Here is a 25696-nt window from a genome sequence, read left to right as displayed (position 1 = left end):
AAACAAACAAACAAAAAAAAACAAAATAGGAAAGCATGGAGAAATGATGGAGGTCTTAGAGATGGAAAGGAATGCAATCAGAGCACAAATAGAGCACAAGACACCTCTCCTCAGAGACAGGGAAGGAGAAAGAAACAGGGTATTGGAAGTGGGTTTACAGATAGCTAGCAAGTAGGAAATTCCAGGCCAGGCGCGGTGGCTCACGCCTGTAATCCCAGCACTTTGGGAGGCCAAGGCGGGTGGATCACGAGGTCAGGAGATCGAGACCATCCTGGCTAACACGGTGAAACCCCATCTCTACTAAAACTACAAAAAAGTAGCTGGGTGTGGTGGTGGGTGCCTGTCGTCCCAGCTACTCGGGAGGCTGACAGGAGAATCGCTTGAACCCAGGAGGCAGAGGTTGCAGTGAGCTGAGATCCGGCCACTGCGCTCCAGCCTGGGTGACAGAGTGAGATTCCGTCTCAAAAAAAAAAAAAAAAGTAGGAAATTCCAGAGGTAGATCCCACTCTAGGTCTAATCGGTGGACATCACACACCAGGTACAACTATTACCCTTTCTTCTATAACACACACAATTTAGCACACATTTAAAAATACATATTAAATAAGATAGATTTTATTTTATCCCATTTTCTCTCTGCTTGAGAATATAAATACCACTTCATAACAGAGGAAAACATTTACTCACTGGTGTTGTTTGAGTTTGTATCTTGTCTTATTATTAATTTGTTTTACTGTATTAGCAAATGAAAGACACGTTCATTTTCTACCTATTGTGAGCTATCCTTCAAATACTTTCAGGTTGCATGTTTTATAGGTTGGCCTTGAATATCTTATTTTATTAATCATAATTAGACTGTTATACCCTCTTAACAGACCATTGTCTTTAATCCGTTTCAAAAAATTATTCCTCTCTTGTTTCTCCCGTACTGTGAGCATCTCTTACAAAACTATTAGCCAAGGTAACTCCTTAAAAGGTCATCCCTGTGATTTAGGGACTGAGGCAAATTATCTTTCAACTCAAAGTTGCCCTAAATTCTGACCCCAGGCAAACAGCTTGCCATCTTGGCACACACACACACACAAAATGAAATACATGTTCATTTATGTACTCGAAAAGTATAAAGTGACAGATTTCCCAAGGCATATTAGAATTTTATAGTTGCTGCTTGTACTAGAACTGTTTCTTTAGAATAGCTCCTCAATTTCTTTCTCCATTGGATGCAATTCTAGGGGAATTGCCAATCATCTTAACCTTTCCTGGCCATGGAATGGGAATGAGACTCAAGGTAGGCAAATAAGAAACATCATCTCTCTTTGGAATTTAAAAAACAGTTTTTTTGAGATATAAGAGGCATACAATAAATTACACACATTTAAAGTGTGTAATTCGACAAATTATGGGATATGTATATACCTGTGAAACCATTCTCACCATTGAAATAATGAACATGTCCATCATCCCGCAAAGGTTCCTTGTGCCATTCTGTAATCCTTACTTCCTGTCCCTCCCCACCCCCATCCCCTTTCCCAGGCAACCACTTATCTGCTTTCTGTCACTATACTTTAGCTTGCAATGTCTGGCATTTTATATAAACATAAATTTTATATAAATGTAAATGTAAATTTTATATAAATATAAATATACAGGATATAGTCATCATTAGCTTCTTTCACTCAGTATAATTATTTTGAGATTCCTGCATGTTGTTGTGTCAACAGTCCATTCCTTTTTATTGCTGAATATTATTCTATAGTATGGACAGACCACAATTTATTTATGTATTCACCTATTGATGGACATTTGAGTTGTTTTCCATTTCTGGCTATTAAAAATAAAGCTACTATGAACATTTGTATGTAATTCTTACGTGGACATACACTTTTATTTCTCTTGGGTAAATTCCTAAGAGTAGAATAGCAGGATCATATTGTAGATATTTCTTTTTAAGAAACTACCTAACAGTTTTCCAAAGTGGTCAAACCATTTAAATTCCCACCAACCATGTATAAGAGTTCTAGTTCTTCCACATCCTTATCAACACTTGGTATGTCAATTTAATTTTAGCCATGGTAATAGGTGTGATGTGGTACCTTACTTGGGTTTTGATTTGCAGTTCCATAATGATAAATGTTGTTGAACTTATTTGCCATCGATATATCTTCTTGTATCTGTTCAAATCTTTGCCCATTTTAAAATTGAATTTTTGAATGTTGAGAGTTCTTTACATATCGTGGGTAGGATGTAAGTCCATTTTGTGCTGCTATAACAGAATACCTGAGACTATGTAATTTATAAAGAACAGGAATTTATCTCACAGTCTGGTGGCTGGGAAACCCAAGATCAGGACACAGCAGATTTATTTTCTGATTCAAGCTGGCACCCTTGTTGCTGTGTCTTCAGAGTAGGAGAATTGTGTTCCTCATGTGGCTGATGTAAGACTCCTTATATGGGGTCAGAGCAATAGTAGGTAATACTGTTCTATGTGAAGAATAAAGGAGGAAACAAAAAGGTTCCAGTCAGTTGGAAAGATTCCCTTTAAAAAGCCTCCTCAGGAGTTTTGTGTGGGGTTGTGTCCCTGTCCACGCCAAAGTCCCCTTGGATCACCCGAAGAGGGATTGGGAGCTGGAACAGTGAGCAGAACGAATACCTCACATGACCAGAGTGGCTGCTCCAGTAATAGAGAACCCCTTTTGAGGTATAGTAATGCATGGAGGGACTTAAGAGCTTGCTATTGGTGGAGTTCCCTGGGCCGAACAGCAAATTAAAGATAACTTGTGAGAAGTCAAATCTTGGGTTCACAGTTGTGTAAGCTGTCACCTGGAATGCCTTACAAACTGTGAGGTGGCTGTATGAACAGTTAGACCTCATTTATCAGCTTAAAGAGGAGATATTTCAGCCGCAGGCCCAGCAGCTCTACTGGTTATTTGGCCAGTTCAATGGTCTTATTCATTAACTGAAGTGCACCCAAAACAAAGATCTAGCCAATCAAGTCTCTGTGTGCCTGGAGGGACTGGGCAGTTTGACCCCTAAGTTTGAAGATTCAACATTCCTGCTCTTTGAAGCAGACACAACTGCTCTGCATGACTATCACCACATTTGGGTTTCTCAAGACAATTCAAATTCCTTAGCACTTCATGCCTCATGCTAACTCATCAAATATCAGGCCCTTCCTGGAGAAGAAAGGCTATATCCTAATGCCAGAGCAGAAGTCAGCATCCAGCATCACAGATGTCCCGCTAAGTGAATGGCTCCTTGGAGCTCCACCATACCAGTGGTCTTCAGGAACAACCCCCCAGGACTGGCTCACCAAAAAGTAGACCTTGGAGAATAGACTTCTTCCAAAGCCTGCAGTTTCTTCAGTAATGTCTCAGGCAACCGAAAGGGCTTTCAAAACTTGCTCCTCAAGAATCAACAACAAGAAGTTCCTGAAAAACCAAGTTACCCAAAGTGACAGCATTTTACTACCAGTTCCTTCCTCATTTAATTGAAAAGGTGGAAGATCTAGAGCTTTCTGATCAAGATGAGATGGATCTGTCTGGCTGGCTGGTGATTCCCCAGGAATCCCATAAGCTGGAGAAGCCTGAGAATGGCAGTTGTGAAACCAGTGATAAATTTACATTCTTGTTCCAGTCCTACAATATGAATGATTGCCTTGTCAAAACCAACTCCTATATCAAGTGTTGGGGCAACCAGCCCAGCAGTGTAGAGATTTTGAAAAACCTGGGTAATGTGAAGTGCCTGAATGACTGCTTGGAGGCCAAGAAACTATTGTCTATCCTCAGCATCATTTCCGAGGATTGACTTGTCCAGAACCATCAGGACCCATATAAAGTAAAGGACATATGCAAAGTCAATGAGCCCTGCAAAAGTTTTTCAGAGTGTATGATGAGAATTGAGAAGGAAGCTCTGTGTAAGTGGCTTCTAAAGAAAGATGGACAAAAGAATGGGATACCTGTGGAACCCAAACCTGAACCTGAGAAGCATCGATTCCCTGAATATGTGGCCCTGTCCTTCAAGAACAAGCTAAGACATCAAAGGCAATGGCTCCTTGTAGAATTGCTGATTCCAAGTCATAAACAACAGTCCCTTGTCAGAGTGGCTCATCAGACCCCCACATAAGGAAGTAAGTCCCAAGGAAGTGCCTAGTACTGAGGACAGGGCTGGCCAACAAAAGCTTAAAAGCCCCACAATCACTTCCTGGTGTCCCTTTAATACAGCTGACTGGGTCCTGCCAGGAAAGAAGATGGGCACCCTCAGCCAGTGATTGTCTGGAGAAGACAAGTGGCTACTTCAGGAAGTATTACTTAATCCACCCCTACAGGAGGAACATAACTTCCCCCAAGACCATGATGGCTACCCTACAGTTTGTGATCTCTTTGCCTATATGAAACTTAAAAGTCGAGAAAGAGAAGTGATTATATCAAACTCCTCTACAGATGTGAAGGAACAGACAAGAGTTCAGCAGCTTTTCAGCAGATTATTATACATCCATGAGCTGATGGATGTGGCTTGCCAAAATCATTGTATTTCTGGGTCTGACCAGTTAGCTTAGTTCCTTTCCTGCCTAAATTTGAACCAGTGAAGCAAAATACATCATTGGATTATGAGTTACCATTTAAACAAAAAAGGCTGAGGTGACTCAGTTTTCCTTCTGACAGAAGTATTAATTCACCCCATTCTAGAAATGTAGCACCTTGGTGGAGTTTTTCACAAGCCTCCCAGGCTCCTTAGATTGGGTTATTACTAAAAGTACATTAAAACACTGTAGTTTTAAAAAGGAAGTATTTCTGTAATTGAAGTGTATTCTAAAGCTTGTAAACTTCCCTAACTTTTAATTGCCCTTTAGCTGCTTCTCTTGCTGTGTTTTCTTTTATTAGAGGCTGAAATAATTTTTCTGTTCAATTAATATATACTTTGCACAAAAAATTAATCCTGCCAGTAGTGATTACCAAAACATGTACTAATAATCTTGGTAATTTTTGACATTAATTACCGAACATTTTAGCCTACGTTAGTTTTACATTATTTTTCTTCTTCACTTGAAAGAAACTGAGTTACTGCAATTTTTTTCTTTATTCCTTTTTTTCTAAATCAAGCTTGTCCAACTCATGGCCCACAGGCCCCAGGATGTCTTTGAATGCAGCCCAACACAAATTTGTAAATTTTCTTAAAACATTATGAGTTTTTTGTTTTTTGCAATTTTTTTTAGCTCATCAATTATTATTAGTGTATTTTATGTATGGCCCAAGACAATTCTTCTTCCTATGTGGCCCAGGGAAGCCAAAAGATTGGACATCCCTGCTCTAAATGTTATTAGAGTATCCAGTGAGCTTTTTTGGAAGGGCTCTGTATTGTTTTAAGACCATTTTTCAAGGTAGTTTTAGACTCTTTTCAAAATACTCTATAAATATAGGGTTTAAAAAAGCCCAGGTGCCAACTAAGAGCAAATAGGTGAGACACGTTGGAAACGTAGTGTAGTACTTGAACCACTCACTATCCTAGGGATTATTGGTGTATCCTCTATAAATGGAAGCTGAGCTTGACCCCTGGTACTTTTAACTAGGGATAAAGTTGTCCTCTCACTGTAAGCACAGCATACCTGTACCTCCAAAAGTACAATGCAGTGACATTTTAGTAAACAGGCTGCTTACAACACTTATACCTTGGGATGTTCATTGAAGCTTTATGAAAACTACTGATGTTTTCTAAGTATCTTTAAACTCATGTCCATGCTTTGAAAAGTCTGCAGGAGAGAACTGGGTTTTATGTTTTAAAATTCCCTTAAGACATCTTCACCACTTTCCTGACTTTGGAACTATGAAGTTTCTCAACTGCCTATGTTATTGGAAGTACTTTTGGGAAAAATGTCATGGTCCCACAATGTCACTGTCATACAGTTTCATTAAAGTTCTTTGAACCACAGCTGAAAAAGAGCTTTGTATTATTCCTTAAGCCCCACCCAGGTATCATTTAGAACTATAATAATAAAGATGATGGGTAAAAACAACTTAAGGACGGCTGGGCACGGTGGCTCATGCCTGTAATCCCAGCACTTTGAGAGGCTGAGGTGGCGGATCACCTGAGGTGGGGTGTTCGAGACCAGCCTGACCAACATGGAGAAACCCCGTCTCTACTAAAAATACAAAATTAGCTGGGCATGGGGGCGCATGCCTGTAATCCCAGCTACTCGGGAGGCTGAAGTAGGAGAATTGCTTGAACCCAGGAGGCAGAGGTTGCGATGAGCCGAGATAGCGCCATTGCACTCCAGCCTGGGCAACAAGAGCGAAACTCTGTCTCAAATAAAAAAAAATAAAAAACCTTAAGGAGTCTTTCCAGTATCTTAAGTTGCGGCTAACTTTGTAGTTTCTTTTTGGGGCCTAACACACTGTATTTTACATTATCAAAGTGCAATTTACATTTATCACTATGTTAATGAGTATGTACAACATTCTTTTGCTTGGATGCATTTTGTACCTAACTCCATTAAAAGCGTAACAGCCATTTAAATAAAAAAGCTGCCTCAGAAGCTTCTCCCAGTGACTGTCACCACTGCCACCTGTCCCTACCTTGAAGAGAGGCTGGGAAATGCATGATTTTAAAAGACTCAGAACAATGCCACTTCTACCATATAGGGAATCTGTACTGAAAGAAGGGGAGAACAGATATTGGGTAGATAATTACAAGTTTAAAAAAAACTTCTAAGCTAAAGAGTCTCCCTTCAGGCCAAGTCATGCAAACATTGTGTGAGAGACACAGCTTTATCTATATTATAATTGATATATCTTACATGCAATGATGGCAATTCCAAAAGAGCTGGTAAACACATTGACTAGTGAATAAGACTTACAATTTTTCAGTTATTTTATTTTTGAAAAATATTTCCCCAAAGAGGTAAGGCATATGATTTAGACATAGGGGTTTCCAAGGGAGAGAATACAGTCACGGGTTCTTAGTTTCTGTTTCTGGTTAGGCCAGTAAAGCCTCTTATTCATCCCTCTTTCCCGCTTCTCATTAGAGACAGAAACGAAAACCCATGGCTTCAGGCTGCTAAAAGCCTAAAACAAAGTAAAGAAACAACAACAACAACAACAACAACAAAATAAGGCTGTTGGACAAGCTTGCTGGTCAGCCAAATCCTCTGTTGTTGCTGATGGCTACTTGAAGCGCTTCTTCCACTGTTTCCATTGTAGAATATTTAGGGAGGAAGAGGACACTGAAACATGTCAGTGCTCTCATAGGGTCTCTTTCATTCCAACTTTCAGGACAGCAAAATGTTATTTTCATATTCTTTAAATCTTTCATTTGTAGTCTGTCAGTTCCTGTAAGAAATACTAAAAAGAAGAATAAAATGAAGCAATCTGTTTTACATGGAGACCAGAATCTCTTTAGAGAGAAAAAATGATTCACAAAACTTTATTGTGAGCCCATGTGCAGTGTCCTACATTTGACAGTGCACTGGGGATTGTATTAGAACAATGTCTGACACATAGTCACTGTCCTCAAGCAGCTTAAAAGTCTGACTGGGAATATTAGATTCTTGTGAAGAAAAAGACACATAATAGCAAGAGAAAAGCTGTAAGGTATAAGACAGCCCAAGGAGGTGTCATGGAGTTAAGTGCCTCCCGAGTCAATGCTGTGCTTGAGAATAAGGAGAGAGAGCCAGGCTGGGATGACTGAGGGGATTTCCAAGAGTTCAGAATTATGCCAGACCTTTAAGGATGGAAAGGTTTAGAAAAGCAACAAGGAGGTAGGTGAGGTTCAAGGAAGGAGAAGGAACTTCAGAGAAAGGCCTGGAGGTGGGAAGGTACAAGGTGAGCTCTGGAGTGTTCAGACAATGGGATTATTTGGTTGGAACAAAAATTTCCTCTAAGAGTTAAGACTGGAAAGGTAGGTTGGGCTTCTATTAAGTCTGAGTATCTTCTAACATACATGTTATCCACAAAAATAAAAATAGAAGATAAATGTTTCTCAAAAGTAAGGAAATAGAAAATGAGAAAGTCATTAAGCCTAAAGATACAAATAAAATAGCTGTGTACAGTAATAGCAAATACAGTATTAATAATATAGGAACAGTAAAAATTAGCCAAATAAAATATCTTAGTTAATCCCACAAAGGCTGAATAAGTGAATGATGACAGGGGTACAGAAAGAAGGCTTGATATTTAGCTTGGATGAAGAAACAAAAACTTTAAAAGCAATAAAAAGGGATGAAATCACAGGGGAAGGCCGGGCGCAGTGGCTCAAGCCTGTAATCCCAGCACTTTGGGAGGCCGAGACGGGCGGATCACGAGGTCAGGAGATCGAGACCATCCTGGTCTACACGGTGAAACCCCGTCTCTACTATAAAATACAAAAAACTAGCCGGGCGAGATGGCGGGCGCCTGTAGTCCCAGCTACTGGGGAGGCTGAGGCAGGAGAATGGCGTGAACCCGGGAGGCGGAGCTTGCAGTGAGCCGAGATCGCGCCACTGCACTCCAGCCTGGGCGACAGAGCGAGACTCCTCCGTCTCAAAAAAAAAAAAAAAAAAAAAGAAATCACAGGGGAAAAGATCGCTTATATAATTAACATTTGTTTTTTGATGTTGGGACACAGAGAATGTTCAATTGGACTAGGTGTAGCTCTGACACTATGATTTGCTGCAAATTGTACCTATCATAAAGGAAATTTTTATCCCATTAAAAAGACATACGATTACAGACCTATTCCTTGATATAATACTTACCAAGGAATTTTTTCTTTTCTTCCAGCGTCAATTTGTGGAAAGCCTTCCAAAACATCACTATGGTGGGATGTGAACTGTTATATCCTGGTTCATAACGTGCATTCTAGAGAAAATACAAAAAAAAAAGTTATTGAGGAAATAGGAAGGAAAATTGAATTTAATCAACTTAGACTTTATGATGTACCCTTTCAAATGTTTTCCAATCATAATCTGTATGTCCAACAATCACATCCTTCAGTTCTTCGGGGTGGAATAATTTGATAATGTCTTCGTCGCAGATTTTGTAAAATCCTCTCCGAAATTCTTCATAAACCGCTTTTACAGAGTCATTGAAAATGTAATCGATATACTTAGAAACATAGTCTCTCCTTTAATAAAACAAAAAGTTATTTCAACACTTACTGCAATATCCTGAACGAAATGGTGAGAGGCTAAAAATAAAAGCTGGAATACCTAACAGTTTTTGAGTACTTACCATGAGTCGTGGACTGTCATAGTTACTAGAGATTATCTATGTAATTTTTTTTTTTTTTGAGATGGAGTCTCGCACTGTCACCCGGGCTGGAGTGGAGTGGCATGATCTGAGCTCACTGCAATCTCCACCTCCTGGGTTCAAGAGATTCTCCTGCCTCAGCCTCCCAAGTAGCTGGGATTACACGTGCCCACCACCACGCCCAGCTAATTTTTTTGTATTTTTAGTAAAGATGAGGTTTCACCATTTGGCCAGGCTGCTCTCAAACTCCTGACCTTGTGATTTGCCTGCCTCGGCCTCCCAAAGTGCTGGGATTACAGACGTTAGCTGGCCCTAATGTAATTTTTATAACAACTCCATCATAGGCTGCTTATAACATATATAACTTAAATGTGAAAACACAGATTAAAGTCAAAGAAGGGAAAAAAATATTCTATGCAAACAGCAACCAAAATGAATCTGGTGTAGCTATACTAAAATCAGAAAAACATGACTAGGATAGAAAAGTACATTTACTAATGACAACCAGGTCATATACCAGGAAGGTAAAACAATTCAAAAATTTGTTATGTGCTTAGTAATAACTTAACAAAACTTAAAGAAACAGTCATATCTACATGTATAGTATAGATGCTAATATACCTCTCCTACTAACAGAAAAGCAGACAAAAAATTTTTAAGGACAGAGAAGATTCAAATACAATAAACGATCCAAGAAACCTATTTAGAATACTGCAACAAGATCTCTACATAGAAAACTACATAACATTTTTTCAAGAGTGACTAAAGACGAGCTAAACAAATGGAGATTTTATATTCATGGATTAAAGACTCTTTAAGATGTCAATTTTTCCCCAAAATTGATCTATAGGTTCAATACAATCAGTTTCAAAAATTGAAAAAATAAAACCTGATCCATACATTGTATCTTACTAAAAAATCAATTAAAGTGGATCATAGATCTAAATGTGAGAAATAAAATTATAAGCTTCTAGAAGAAAATACAGGGGAATATATTCATAGCCCTAGGATAGGGAAGTAGTCATAAAATAGAAAACAGAAAAACACTAAGCATTAAGGAAAATATTGGTAAAGTGGACTACATTACAATTACAAAGTTTGGCTAATCAAAAGACACATTTAAAAACTGAAAACACAAGCCACAGTATATAAGAAGATATTTGCAGTACATATAACCAACAAAAGACTTACATCTAGAACTCTCATAAACTGACAAGAAAAAAAAAAGCAACAGAAAAATAGACTAAAGATGAGGAATAATTATTTCTGAAAAGAGGATATCCAAATAGCCAACAGGCATATAAAGTGCTTACCATTAGTAATCAGAGAAATGCAAATTAAAACCACAATGAAATACTACTATATACCCACCAGAATGGCTAATTTTAAAAAGACTAGCAATACTATTAGAGTGGACATAGAGCAATTAGAACTGTCGTATCCTACTGATGAAAGTCTGCCTCCATTTTTTTATGTTTGCTTACTAACAGCTTTCAAGTACCACTCCTCCTCCTTTTTCCCCTTTTGCCTCCAAATCTGCACAACACAGGCTCGCTCCCTGGGCACCCACTGACAGCTGTGTGGCTTAAATTTCCCCACGCATGCTCTGGGTTGCATGGGAACCCTAACCCTGGCCCCATGCCGGAACCACCATAAAAACTAAAGCCACCTGCCTCTCTCTTCACTTAAGCCAAAGAGATCAGCTTGGATGCCTGTCCAGCTCTCCCCAGAAAGCCCCATTATGTACAAAACATTTTCATACTCTCTGGCACACATATGGCATCATCCATATCAATATCCAAATGAATTTCAGGAGGATTGATCCTGCTCTGCATGGAGCAAGGGGAAACCACAAGGCACCAAGCACTTCTCCCAGTTACATACTAACAAATGCCTGCACATAAACAAAACACATGTACAAGAATGTTCACAAGAGCATTATTTGTAACAGTCCAAAACTTGAAATACACTATGTCGGTCAAAAATACTACAGATAGGCCGGGTGTGGTGGCTCACGCCTGTAATCCCAGCACTTTGGGAGGCCAAGGCAGGTGGATCACAAGGTCAGGAGATCGAGACCATCCTGGCTAACACGATGAAATCCTGTCTCTATTAAAATACAAAAAATTAGCTGGGCATGGTGGTGAGCGCTTGTAATCCCAGCTACTTGGGAGGCAGGAGAATCGCTTGAACTTGGGAGACGGAGGTTGCAATGAGGCGAGATCGTGCCACTGCACTCCAGCCTGGGTGACAGAGCAAGGCTCCATCTCAAAAAAAAAACTACAGATAAAACTGTGATGTATTCATATAATACACAACTATACAGCTAGAAATGTTATATTTCTTGATCTGGCAGTAATTACACAGGCATGTTTGCTTTGTAAAAATCACTAAACTGTACATTTATGACTTGTGCAATTTTCTGTTATATAGGTTATATTTCAATACAAAGTTAAAAAAAAAAAAGATTTAAGAAATTGTGGAAAAAGATGTGATGCAGGCCAGCATGCTTCCTAGAGATCTCTGACCAATTATCAAGGGAAGGTTCTATAATCCCAAACTCCATGGCTTTAAATGGCATTCCATAAGATGTTGGGAAGTGAAAATATCATAGTAACCTTTTCAACAAATACTTACTATATGCCTGCAATGTACCAGGCACCACTGCAGACTACTCTAGGTACTGAATATACAGTGGTGAATAATACAGAACAAGTCCCTGCTGCATTCACTATCATGGGAAAAACAATGAGAAATAAATAAGCAAATAAACCCCAAAGGAAGGTGATGTGTAATACAAAAAGAAAAAGTAAAGCAGAGTGAGTGGATAAAGAGGGACAGATGTTGGTGCTGTAATTTTGGACAGGAAGAAATAGAAAGGTCTCTCTGGGAAAGCCATTTCCATTTCTTACCACAATATAGACTCCATGATATATATGTCAAAACACATACAACACACACCAACTTCTCTGCCTTAGCAAAAAATGATTAATGATGATGAAAAATTAAAGAGCTAAAAGGAATTTTTAGAGCTCAGTGAAATAAAAATAGTAAATATACAAACCAACTATTTCATTTTTTGTACCTACTTGTTAGTCTGGTTGACAATTATGCTACTTCCATTAGGAATTAAGTTTGTGTCGTTTCTGTCCCAGTGTACCTGTAACCACAAATGAACTCATATAATAACCTATCATCAACAAAAACTCTTTGGAGCATACTTTTTAACAAGAATGTATTAAAATGTATATTTTTATCATAAAGCTAGCAAGGAATATACAAACAAAAAATTACACCCTATCATACTGAATAAATTTTTTCAAAGCTTGAATTATCTTATTTTAACTGATCAAATTAAACAAATTAATTGGAAAATTGCTACATCTCAGTATTCACTTCATACAGCATAGACCCAGTATGGTAGATTTACAAGAATGGCCACGAATTCTTCCCATCCTAGTTCTTCTGCCCCTTTGCCTAGTAGCTTTGCAACACTTCCAATCAAGGGGGGAGGCTATCTCTTCAGTCACTGAATCTGGCCATGGCCATGTGAAGCACTTTAGCCAACAGGATCTGAAAGAAGCAGAAGCACGTGTGGTGGGGTTTGCTATCCTTTCCTCTCTGTAATCCTAAGGCCACCATGTGAAGAATAAAGACTGCAGTCTTGCTTCAAAAGCCACAGCTAGCCTACTGGAGAATGAGAGACCACAGGGAACAGAGACAAGCTGTTCCAGCTGATACCCTATAACCCAACCAGCCTGCCAATGACTGGGCATGTGAGTGACACCACTGTAGACCATCCAGCCCAGCCAAGTCGGCCCAGTTCAGAAACCCACAAAATGGTATTTGTTCTTTTAGGGCACTAGGTTTTAAGGTTGGCTGTTACATAGTAAAATCTAACTGACACACCTAGATCATGATGAAGAACAATACCTTTTTCACTAATTTATTTCAGGTTTTTTTTTTAAGTGAAAGTAGACATGTTTAGTTAAATATGTAAAGGGTTAATCAGATTAAAACTAATCTGTTATCTGCTTTTGTTACTCACATTAAAATGGATGTAAAATACTTCTTCAAAGTTATCACCTTCATCATCCAGAAGTGTTTGCAAATTCCTAAGGGAAAAAATAATCTTGCTTTTAAAAACGTAATAACCATGATCACTAGACACAGTATCTAAAATAAATGTCAAATGTATAGCTATTCTGAAGGTAGGAGGTCAGATATAGTTCACAGCACTTCTTTCTCCATGTACTGATAACCTAAACAGGGCCAGATCTCAACTAAACATGTCAAATTTAGGAAGTTTGTCTGCAATTCTGCAGGCTGCCTGCCTGTTTCACAGCTCTCTTCCCTTTACCCTAAATTCCCTAATGATTGTAGGTTTCTATTTATAAAAGGATTCTAACGTTCACTGACAGTGAAACTCATTCAAACTGGTGTAACCTTTATTGAAGCTTTTGAACTTTACTTACAGAATAGGTCTCATATTAAATTTCAGGTATCAGTAACTCTGAGGTGGGTCAAAGGACCTTCTCTGCACCTCTTGTCCCAATATCATCAAGCTTAAGAAACACCTGAAATTAGACTACCTTAATAGTTTCAGGGCATTTGTGAGAATAGAGGTCACATCAAAATGGACAGTAACCAATTTTTAAATATTTCCATCCTATCATCCTATGATGCTTTATACATGCTTTTGAAATAACATGATGTCTCATTGTATCTGCTCATTCACTCAAATATTTATTCAACAAACATTTAAGTAACCCCTACCATAGCAGGCATAGGGGATGTAAAGTTGAGACTAAGATATTACTGCCAATAAACTCTAGGACTTGAAGGTGAAGTATGCTGATGGGAGTCTTACCTACAATACAGTGAGGTATGTGCAACCAGAGAACTATGGAAATCACATAGGCTTAAAAGAGCACAGTTACATTTTTCTGAAGGGATACATGCCATTGGGAAAGGCCTCTGGGATAAGGTAGAATCTGAACTGATTTTTTTTCCCCACTGGATTTTTAGATTACTGTATTGTGAAGTAATGGACCATGTTTTATTCATTGTGGGTTGTTTTTGTTTTTGTGGGGAAGGAGGTGAATTGTTCGCCAGCTGTGATCCTGTGAAATTGAACAAGTTACGTGCTTCTAAAATACAATGGTGGGCCAGGTGCAGTGGCTCACGCCTGTAATCCCAGCAATTTGGGAGGCCAAGGTGGGTGGATCACTTGAGGTCAAGAGTTTGAGACCAGCCTGGCCAACATGGTGAAACCTCATCTCTACTAAAAGTAAATACAAAAATTAGCCAGGCTTGGTGGCATGTGCCTGTAATTCCAGTTACTCAGGAGACTGAGGGACAAGAATCGCTTGAACCTGGGAGGCGGAGGTTGCAGTGAGCCCAGATCCCACCACTGCACTCCAGCCTGGGCCACAGAGTGGGAGACTGTGTCTCAAAATAAATAAATAAAATAAAATTCAACGGTAGAACAGGCATAGGATAGACATTCCCATTTCAAAAGGGAGTAATAGAAAGAAGAAAGGGGTAAGAGGTCCCAATTAAGTCCAAAACTCAAAACGGCATGCAACATTAAATCTTAAGGCTTGAGAATAATCTTTGACTCAATGTCCCACCTTCAGGACACACTGGGGTTGGGGCTGGGCTCCTTGGGCAGTCCTACACCCATGGCTTTGCTGGGCACAGCCCACCTGGAGGCTCTCACACATTAGTATTGGGTGCTTGTGGTTCTCCCTCAGGCTGGAATTGCACACTGGTGGCTATTCTGGGGTCTCTAGAGCAGCCTCACTCCTATGACTCCACTAGGCACTGCCTTAGTGGGGGCTCTTGACAGTGGCCTCAACCCTGTGCCAGTTCTCTGCCTGCACGCCATGGCTCTGTGAAGTATCTTTTGATATCTAGGTAGGAGAAGCCAAGGCCCCACAGCTTGTACACTCTGTGCCAGTAGAGATGGCACAACCTGCCCACCATCCAGGTTTACCACCCATGCCCTCTGATGGGGCGGCCACTGTGACCCACACCACAGCTGGGGCCACTGGAGTCACACCTGGGTCAGCTGAGGAGCACTGTGCCAGAATGCAATGAGTAGGGACTTGAGGCAGCACTGGACATCAAATGTCCAGGTCCTGTGGGTACACAAAGCCACTCTTGACATAGTTCTGTCCTCCAGGCCTTGGCACTCAGGGCCTGTGATGGGACTGACAGCCCCCAGTGATCTCAGAAATGCCTTTGGGGTCATTCTTCCATTGTCTTGATGAACAGCACCAGGCTTCCATCCATCCACACTAATCTCTTTATTAAAGAGTCACCTGGCCACACCCTTGGTGCTCTCTTCAAAACACGTTTGCATTCTTTACAACATGGCCAGGCTGAGCATTTCCAAATCTTTAAGTTCAGCTTTTTTTCTAATGATAAATTCCACTGTAAATAATTCTCCCTGCTTCCATTTTGGTGTAAGCAGTCAAGAAAAGTCATATTGTTCCTTTACCACTTTGCTTAGAGATTGCTTCTGCCAAATATCCTATTTCATTGTCAAGAATCTTACTTTACACAAATACTAGGATACAACACAATTCAGCTACATTCTTCGCCACTTTATATAGTAACAAGGATCACCTCTCCTCCAATTTCCAGTGTGTTCCTCACTTCCATCTGAGATCTCATCAGAATTGCCTTTATTGTCTATGTTTATACTAACATTCTGATCACGACCACTTAGGTAATCTCTAAGAAGACCGAGGCTTTCTCTAGAGGTCTCCTCTTCTTCTGAACCCTTGCCAGAACTGCTCTATAGGGCAATACACGATTTTTCTAGCATGCACCTCAAAACTCTTCCACTACTTATTACCCAGTTCCAAAGTTGCTTCCAATACCACACTTCTTGGTAGCAAGAAGTCCCTTAGTCCATTTAGGGTGCTGTAACAAAATATCTTAGACTGGGTAATCTATAAACATAAATTTATTGCTCACGGTTCTGGAGGCTTGGAGTATAAGATCAAAGTGCCAGCAGATTCGGTGTCTGAATCTAAAGGGAATAGGTGACGACCCATTCCTTTTCAATGGTGCCCTCTCTATCCTCTCATAGTGGAAGGGGCGAATAGGCTCCCTTGGGCCTCTTTCATAGGGGAATGAATTCCACTCATGAGGACTCCACACTGGGGATTTGGCTTTGATATATGAATTTTTGGGGAATACATTCAGATCCTGACAGCACCTTCCCTTCTGCATTTTTCTAACACCCTTCTGATGAACACAGAAGTTCTTTAATCTTATTGCAGTTAAATGTATGAAATCTTCTCTTTAATGTTGGTATGTTGCATGTCTTTAAGAAATGTCAAAGGTGAGAAATATAATTTTCTTATATTTTCATGATTTTTGCATTTAATATCTAAATCCTTCATCCACATGGAGGTGATTATCATGTATGGTATAAGACAAGGATCTACTTTCGTTTTTCTCCCCAGACAGATACTATTTTTTCCCCCAGACAGATATCATTTTTTTTTCCAGTTCCATTTATTTAGTACTCCTATTCCCCTTGATCAAATATGTCACCTCTAATAAAGTTCCATATAGGCATGGGTCCATTTCTGATCTATCTTCTGTTCTATTGGAAAACCTATCATACTGTCCTAAATAATACAGCTTTCTAATAATTCCTTTTTTTTTGAGATGGAGTCTCGCTCTGTCGCCCAGACTGGAGTGCAGTGGTGCAATCTTGGCTCACTGCAACCTCCGCCTCCTGGGTTCACGTCATTCTCCTGCCTCAACCTCCCGAGTAGCTGGGACTACAGGCGCCCGCCACCACGCCCAGCTAATTTTTTGTATTTTTAGTAGAGGTGGGGATTCACCATGTTAGCCAGGATGGTCTCGATCTCCTGACCTCGTGATCCGCCCACCTCAACCTCCCAAAGTGCTGGGATTACAGGCGTGAGCCACCACGCCCGGTCTCTAATAATTCTTGGTATCTGACAGACCAAGTTCTCCATCCTTATTTGCCTTAAGAATTATTTCTGGTTATTCCCAACCCTTTGTTCATCCATATAAATTTTAGAACCAGATTGTCAAGTTTAATAAAAAGCCTCCTGGGATTAAAATTGAGTTTTACTGAACACAGAGATCACTGGTTCTCAAAATGTGAGCCAGACCAGCAATTATTGGGAATCCTTGGGACTTTACAGAGTTCATGAGATCAAAACCATTTTCATAACATTATTAAGATGTTATTTGTCTCTTTTCACATTCTGCTGTGAGTAAACAGAAGAGTTTTCAAGAAGCTATATGATACTGTGGAATGCTCTGATAGCTAACAGATATTGTGTATTCCTGTGTTTAAAATACTTAATTTCTAATCCTGTAAATACTGACAGATATAACCAACCTAAGTAAAAGCGCTTTGGAGTCATTATTTTTAAGAGAATCTTAAGACCTAAAAGTTTGAGAAACAATGATATAAATGTAAAGATCTTTTAGTTCATGTACATTGTTAATTATCAGTCTTCTGAGGCATAAAGATTATTTAGGTTATCTTCGATGTCTCCAGTAAAATAAAAATGACAAATTTATCTTCTTTCTAAATCTTGTGCTTTTGATTTTTTTTTTTTTTTTCCTTATTAGTACAGTTTGTATAAATGATTAACAGACTCTGGTGCCAGACTGTGTTCAGATCATGGTTCTGCCATTATGGGGCCTTGAGCAAGCTATCTAATCTCTCTGTGTTTTAGTTTCTGAATCTGTACAAGAGGGATGATACTACTACTAGAATCATATTACTGTTCTTATTCTTTTTTTTTAAATTGAGACAGAGTCTTCTTCTGTCACCCAGGCTGGAGTACAGTGGTATGATCATGGCTCACTGCAGCTTCGACCTCCTGGGCTCAATCTATCCACCCGCCTCAGCCTCCTGAGGTGTGCCTCCTGGCATGTGCCAGCATGCCCAGCTAATTTTTGTTTTTGTTTGTTTGTTTGTTTTTGTAGAGATGAGGTCTCGCCATGTTGGCCAGGCTGGTCTCAAACTCCTGGGCTCCAGCAATCCACTTGCCTCAGCCTCCCTGCAGTGCTGGGGTTACAGGGATGAGCCATCATGCCTGGCCTATTCTTACTCTTTAAAAAAATAACAATAAAAATCCCTGTAGTACTCCATTGCATAAATATGCCAAAAATATATCATTCCCTTAGTGAAGGACATTTAGGGAGTCTTTATATTATGAACTATAAATATAATGCATATTACTGTACACTGATCCTTGCCTGGTTGTGTATTTCTGAAAGTTAAATGTCTAGAAGTAGAATTGTTGGGTTGAAAAGGCAAACATGTTTTGATTTTGCTAAGTCCTGCCACACTGTTCTCTGAAAAGGAGTACCAATCTGTATTTCCACTAATAACACCTGAAATTAAAATGAAAGTTTTCAAGCCCTTGCTAACACTATATAGCATCAACACTTCAAACCACCATCAACCTGAAGTATAAATTAGCCTCTTACTTTAATAGGCATTCTATGAGCACTGGTGAGATTGAAGACATTTTTATTGAGGAGGCATTTCTATTGCTTCTTTCCCAGGTTGCCTTCTTGGATACTTTGTGAATATTTCTTATGGATGTGTAGGAATGCTTTACACAGCAAGGATATTAAAACCCTTCTACTGTTGCCATTTTTTGGTGAGGTGGTGGCTTGTCTTTTAACTTAGAAATAAGTTTCCATTTTAAAGATTATGACATGAAACAACATTTAACATAAACATCATTAGTAGATTTTGCACCAAGGTGTATGTGACCTGTGCTCTGTGCATGACTATTCCTACACAGAAAAAGTTGAAAGATTAATGCAAACATTGAAGACCAGTTAAGGGAATAATCAACACTTCCTAATTTTAGAAAATGAAATTATCATCCAACAATTCTTGTCAAAGTTAAAACTGGTCAGAAGTACCTAAAATGCTGCTGTTGAACATGAAAATATTATGAAGTGTGTGTACTTAAATATTTGCCTAAATATATGTTTATTAGATAGAGTCCTTCCTCAGGAACTATGTTTACTTACTTTCCCAAATCAGGACTGAGTTCTTTCAAGTCTTCCAATGATGGCATTTGGTCCAAAAGTTTCTTAAACAGTGCCAGTGGGAAAGGGAGGTTGGCAACATTGCAATTGAACAGGGAAAGTCCACACAGAAGCCCAAAGAAGAAATACCTTTTCTTCTCAAATTTAGGCTGAAAAGCGAAAAAAATATCTTAAAGTATTATGAGTTTTTACCAGTACAATGAAATATTTATATTAAATAAATCTTCGTTCCTCTTTCATAAAATCAAATCTCAAATTGAAAAATTTAAAGCCTGAGATAAGAATGTTTAGGGTTTATATTAGGTTGGTGCAAAAGTAATTGCAGTTTTTGCCATTAAAAGTAAAGGCAAAACCTGCAATTACTTTTGCACCAACCTAATTTTGGTCATTAAGTCAATTTAAATCCCTGCCACTCTCATGCTTGTAATCCCAGCCCTTTGGGAGGTCAAGGTGGGCAGATAACCTGAGGTCAGGAGTTTGAGACCAGCCTGGCCAAACTGGTGAAACCCCACCTCTACTAAAAAACACAAAAACTACCCAGGTGTGGTGGCGGAAGCCTGTAATCCCAGTTACTGTAATCCCGCCAGGCTGAGGCGGGAATGGCTTGTGCCTGGGAGGCGGAGGTTGCAGTGAGCTAAGATCATGGCACTGCACTCCAGCCTGGGTGACAGAGTGAGATTCTGTCTCAAAAACAAAGCAAAACAAAAGAAACAAACAACCAAATAAATCTCTGCCACAGTTTTAGTTCCTAAAAGCATACCAGCAATAAAAATACATTAGGTTCAGTAATCTTTATAAACTAGTTTTCACAATTTCTTTCCACAGCCTTTGTCTTCAAATTAATTGGGAAAACAGAACTGACACAAAGAATGACTACCTAAAAAAAAGAGGGTTCCTTTTTAATCCATGCATTATATAACTGATCAAAAAAACACATTGCTTGAGTTCTATGTGGACAGATATGGGAACCCAGGAAAAGGAAACTCCATTTTAAAGAAAATAATCACCTTATTAGAATTATAGATTATCTCCACAATTATATCCGTAACTCCTCACCTAACACGAAACAGTCTAGACAAACTAATTTTCTATGTTATAAGATGTACTTTTTCTGTCACAAAATACCTTAAGCGAAGAAAAGGGAACTTACCCTAACAGGAAACCACATGCAGGAAGCCCCTTCAGGATACATGAACATCCCATATTCTGGGTGGATCATCTCTTCAAACAGACAGTAGAAGAACTCTCTCTTGACTCCTACAAGGTCATACCCAATTTCTCCACTAAATGAAACCTGAGGAAACAGAGCAAATAATACATCACTTCCAGGGCTCCATATTGCTATACATGAAGTATCATTTAATAACACTAAATAGCTAACATTAATTGTGGACCCAAGTATTTGGTAGGCACTGAGTAAGTATCCTACTTATATATTGTCATATTTAAGCTCTACATTAATTCTATGAGATAATGCGGCCTTGAGAATTTAAATAACTTTTCTAAGTTTATGCAACAGCTAGGTGGTGTGGCCTAGTTTTTTTTTTTTTTTTTTTTGAAATGGAGTCTCACTCTGTTATCTAGGCTGGAGTGTAATGGTCTGATCTCGGCTCACTGCAACCTCCATCTCCCAGTTTTAAGTGATTCTCCTTCCTCAGCCTCCAGAGTAGCTGGGATTACAGATATGCACCACCACGCCTGGCTAATTTTTTTGTATTTTAAGTAGAGACAGGGTTTCACTGTGCTGGCCAGGCTGCTCTTGAACTCCTGACCTCAAGTGATCCACCCACCTCGGCCTCCCGAAGTGCTGAGATTACAACCATGAGCCGCCACACCTGGCCTACAGCCTAAATTTAATCCTATGTCGGTCAAACCCCAGAGCCTAAAGTTTTTACCACTAAACTGACCTCAACTGGCATCACTATTATAGTCATCAGATCCAAGTATATGTAATAAAAACAAACAGAAAGAAATCATAAAAATCGGCCGGGTGTGGTGGCTCACACCTGTAATCCCAGCACTTTGGGAGGCCAACGTGGGCAGATCACGTGAGGTCAGGAGTTCGTGACCAGTCTGGCCAACATGGTGAAACCCTGTCTCTATTAAAAATATAAAAATTAGCTGGGTGTAGTGATGCATACCTGTAATCCCAGCTACTCAGAAGGCTGAAGCACGAGACTCACTTGAACCCAGGAGATGAAGGTTGCCGTGAGCCGACGTCACACCACTGCCCTCAGCCTGGGCAACAGAGTGAGACTCTGTCTCATAAATAAATAAATAAACAAATAAACAAAAAAAAAATTCAGGATGTTCAAAAAACCAGAGCACACATAAGGTGTTTGCTGAAGTGGCTGTCTGCTCCCTGAGGCTGCACCCCCACTGCTGACACCAATCCCTCCCAAGAGGATGCTATCATAACCCATCTTTGCTCCTTCAGTTACCTCTCCATTCCTGCCTTTTCTTGGAATCTTTCACTTCCATTTACAAAAATGTTAAGGTCCCCCTTAACCTTAAAAGGAAAAAAAAAATCCCAACATATTGTCTCCAATACAGACAACATGGGCTCCTTCTACTCTTGCCAAACTTCAGAGATATACACCAACTTCCAAACCCACTTCTCCACTTAAATGGGTCTCTCCAAGAAGACCAAGAACTGTAAATCACCAAACTCCAAGGACTTTTTCTCATATCTCATCTCTTTGATTTCGTTAACTCCTTTTCCACTTCTGATCATGTCCTTTTTCTTGACACACTCTTCTCCCTTGCTTTCGCTTATGAAGCACCCTTCATGGTTTTATTTCTCTCTTCTTTTTCCTGCTAGTTTAACTTCTAGAACCAGAATTGCAAACAGTTCTATCCTAACACTTCTGTCCTTTCTCTCTGTTCTTTCCCTGGAGGTTCATTTTCTCCATAAACTTTGTTTACCACTCGTAGATATTTCACCTTCAGATTCAGTGTATTTTCTCTCCTGATTGATAGTCACTTCCAAAGACCTGTTCGACATTTCTACCCAGATGTTCTACTAGCATCTCCAGAAAGCTCCTCTTACCAGTTTCTTTATTTAGATGCATGCCTCTTCCATTCCTCTTGGTGAAATAGTGAAATATTAAAAATCTCTGTAGCAAGACCAGGTGTCAAACCCTTCCCCCTCTTCTTACTAAGGACAAGCTGCCTGATCTCATAAAGCCTGTTTTCCCACATGATTATCAGAAAGATTACAGGGGTCATACATGTAAAATATCTCACACAGAGCCTGCAAATGGCAAATGCTGAGTGTTACCCGCATTTAAAAACTGGATGAACGATATATAAAAGTGGAACTCAAATAATCAAGTGGACTGACTGGCAAAGGATAGAATCACATGAGTCCATTAGAGTTATATAATTATCTGTGTGCAAAAATACATGGAAATGCCAACTTTAACCTGCTATATATATATTTTTTTTCCTTGAGACGGAATCTTGCTCTGTTGCCCAGGCTGGAGTACAGTGATGCAATCTTGGCTCACTGCAACCTCCACCTCCCGGGTTCAAGTGATTCTCACGCCTCAGCCTCCCAAGTAGCTGGGATTACAGGCACCTGCCACCACACCCAACTAATTTTTTTATTTTTAGTAGAGATGGGGTTTCACCATGCTGGTCAGGTTGGTTTCGAACTCCTGACCTCAGGTGATCTGCCCACCTTGGTCTCCTCAAGTGCTAGGATTACAGGCATGAGCCACTGTGTCCGGGTGCAATATGCTTTTACATCAGTATCTTGAGACTTAGTAAAGTCAATCTTTCTTTAATCTGAGTAGAAGTGATAAACTAGGGTCCCCAATCAAAAATACTCCATTTACTAATATTATCAGGTCAATCTTTATCTGTCTTGATTAAGCAGAAAGTCTAGTGCCTAATGGCTGGGCCCAAATCCTGGCTCTGATGCTTATCAGTTGGGTTACTCTTGGATAAGTCACCTAATAGTTCTGTACCTCAGTTTCCCCATCTGTAAAATGAGGGAAAAACAGAATCTGCCACGTAGTGTTGTTGAAAGGGTTAAAAAATTAGGTACAAAGCACTTACAACAGTTCTTGCCACAAGGACAGCACTCAAAAGATCTACTGGTCATTATGATTCAGTATCAAATATTTACTAATAAGACAAATTATATGGTAATTAAAGAAAAAATCAGTTACAGATCTTCCGAACATGGTCAAGTCTACAATTATACCCCAAAATAACTGTAGGATTTTAAGAGAAAGTTCTCTTTTCTACAAGGCAATTTAGGTTATTATTATTTTCGGGGTTTTTTTGAGACAGAGTCTCGCTCTGTCACCCAGGCCAGAGTGCAGTGGCATGATCTCGGCTCACTGCAACCTCTGCTTCCTGGGTTCAAGTGATTCTCATGTTTCACCCTCCCGAGTAGCTGGGATTACAGATGCCCACCACCACACACAGTTAATTTTTGTATTTTTAGTAGAGACAGGGTTTCACCATGTTGACCAAGCTGGTCTTGAACTCCTGACCTCAGGTGATCCACCTGCTTCAGCCTCCCAAAGTGCTGGGATTACAGGTGTGAGTCACCATGCCTGTGCCAATTTAGGTTATTGCATAAGAAGAAAAACAACCCCTTAATTCTCCTCTATGCTAACCATCTCATTGAAACCCTTCAAGGGTGGAGCTAGCCAGGCTAGGCCAGACCTCAGAAGGGACTGTACCTCTTAGGGCCAACACTGAACTATCTACCTGAGCAGGGTGTGGGGAGAACAACCACTTTGCCTGCTGTTCTTAGCCCAAACATACTCAATGGGTGCCCACAGCTATCACCCAAAACTCAAAGGCAAACTAGGGAATCAGAGGAACCCTAAAATAAACAACCTCTATGGCAAAGGACGATAACTTCCTATGAAACCCTTTGTTACTTTTTTTTATGTTTTTCTTTTCTCAGCAGCAAAAACATTAAGTGAGAATTACACTTTACCCATAACTCTTTCCTCAGGTCTTCATTCTCAAATTGACTTAGCTGATTCAAAACATCCTCAATCAAGTGATTCCTTCTGACTATTAGATCAAACGTGGGCATCAAAGCGAATTCAGACTCTCTTTCTTCCTCAATTGCTGCCGACATAAGATAAGCTTTATGTTTTTTACCCTAGGAAAACAGAAACAGAAATATTACACTTCATTTTACCATTGGCCCTCTCTAAGTAAAAATTTGGAAAGCAGAATAAACTGGTTCTGCTTATAAGTGCAGGTCACCTTTATGAAAAGAACCTTATATGCACCACTGAAGATAAATGATAACATTAGTATTTAGTCTCAGTAAGCAGAGGAAACAAGGGACCTGAAGAATCAAAGCCTTTGTGGAGCCAACCTGGATGAGCAAGTAAGTTACCAACTGCAGGTTTTATCAGACCACTTTCTCCTATACACACAATTATTAATGCTTAACATACCAAAGCTACTTATTAACAGGCTAAGAGATGTACTGGTATCCATTGAAACAGTGCACTGCAACATGATGCTTTCTCATTCAGAAGAGAAGTTCAGATGCTTAGAAAGCAAAAAGGCTGCAGGAAAAAAATCCAGGTGTGAGAGATGTCACCAAAGAGCCTATTCCAGGAAAAAAAAAAACCTAGACAAGAGATTTTAAGGGAGAATTTACCTAAGAAGTTAATCGAAGAGAGACAAGCGGGGAAAGAGAGAGGGAAAGATGGACAGACAGACAGAATGTCCATTCAGAAACCAAATGGCAATTTTAGGTCACTGAAGTCTATGGTTTGGAGCCGGGTGCAGTGGCTCACACCTGTAATCCCAGCACTTTGGGAGGCTGAGGCGGGCTGATCACTTGAGGTCAGGAGTTCAAGACCAGCCTGGCCAACATGGTGAAACCCTGTCTCTACAAAAAATACAAAAATTAGCTGGGTGTGGCAGCAGGTGCCCGTAATCCCAGGTACTTGGGAGGCTGAGGCAGGAAAATCGCTTGAACCCAGGAAGTGGAGGTTGCAGTGAGCCGAGATCATGCCACTGCACTCCAGCCTGGGCGGCAGAGGGAGATGCTCTCAAAAAAAAAAAAAAAAAGTCTATGCTTTTAGCAGAAAAAGGAGTAGTCAAATATTACTTCTACGAAATTATCTCTGGAACCTTGTTTAAAATCAGGAGAGAATAGGTTGTAAGAGTTGAAGCAAAACAAAGTTCTTTTATCTTTTTTGCTTTGATTTCCCTTTGTTAAATATTTCATTATAGTCATACTCAGAACTCATAAATCAATTTCCCATTTTTATTATGGTAAATGCATTATATTAAACTATCTGCTTTAAGGACATATATTTGAATGTTATACATACATATAACATATGTCTGCATATGTAAAAGTGATAATAATACCCAACCCTTTGGGTACTTTGTGTGAGGCAGTTTTA

The 25696-nt window shown here is 39.7% G+C and overlaps 1 protein-coding gene and 1 pseudogene across 2 annotated transcripts in view; one reads left to right on the top strand and one right to left on the bottom strand.

Moving 5' to 3' along the window:
• Positions 1-1900: 1900 nt before the first annotated feature.
• On the top strand, positions 1901-5961 carry LOC111528665 (annotated as a pseudogene).
• Positions 5962-6850: 889 nt separating this feature from the next.
• HERC5 (HECT and RLD domain containing E3 ubiquitin protein ligase 5) overlaps positions 6851-25696 on the bottom strand; it is a 50676-nt gene continuing 31830 nt past the window's right edge. The window contains exons 16-23 of one of the 2 annotated variants that reach the window (XM_023195421.2): positions 24256-24426; positions 20446-20589; positions 19278-19444; positions 13267-13333; positions 12308-12378; positions 8910-9093; positions 8726-8828; positions 6851-7334 (exon numbers count right to left, since the gene is read on the bottom strand). In XM_023195421.2, coding sequence (XP_023051189.2) covers positions 7129-7334; positions 8726-8828; positions 8910-9093; positions 12308-12378; positions 13267-13333; positions 19278-19444; positions 20446-20589; positions 24256-24426 — 1113 coding nt within the window. In that variant the 3' untranslated portion in view covers positions 6851-7128. The remainder of the gene's footprint in view (positions 7335-8725; positions 8829-8909; positions 9094-12307; positions 12379-13266; positions 13334-19277; positions 19445-20445; positions 20590-24255; positions 24427-25696) is intronic. The other variant, XR_002727109.3, reaches the window with a different exon arrangement.

The sequence above is a fragment of the Piliocolobus tephrosceles genome, chromosome 3 (genome assembly GCF_002776525.5).
Source record: "Piliocolobus tephrosceles isolate RC106 chromosome 3, ASM277652v3, whole genome shotgun sequence".
Classification (NCBI taxonomy): Eukaryota; Metazoa; Chordata; class Mammalia; order Primates; family Cercopithecidae; genus Piliocolobus; species Piliocolobus tephrosceles.
Note: the sequence above shows the minus strand (reverse complement) of the source record. Positions and strands in the feature narration are given on the sequence as shown.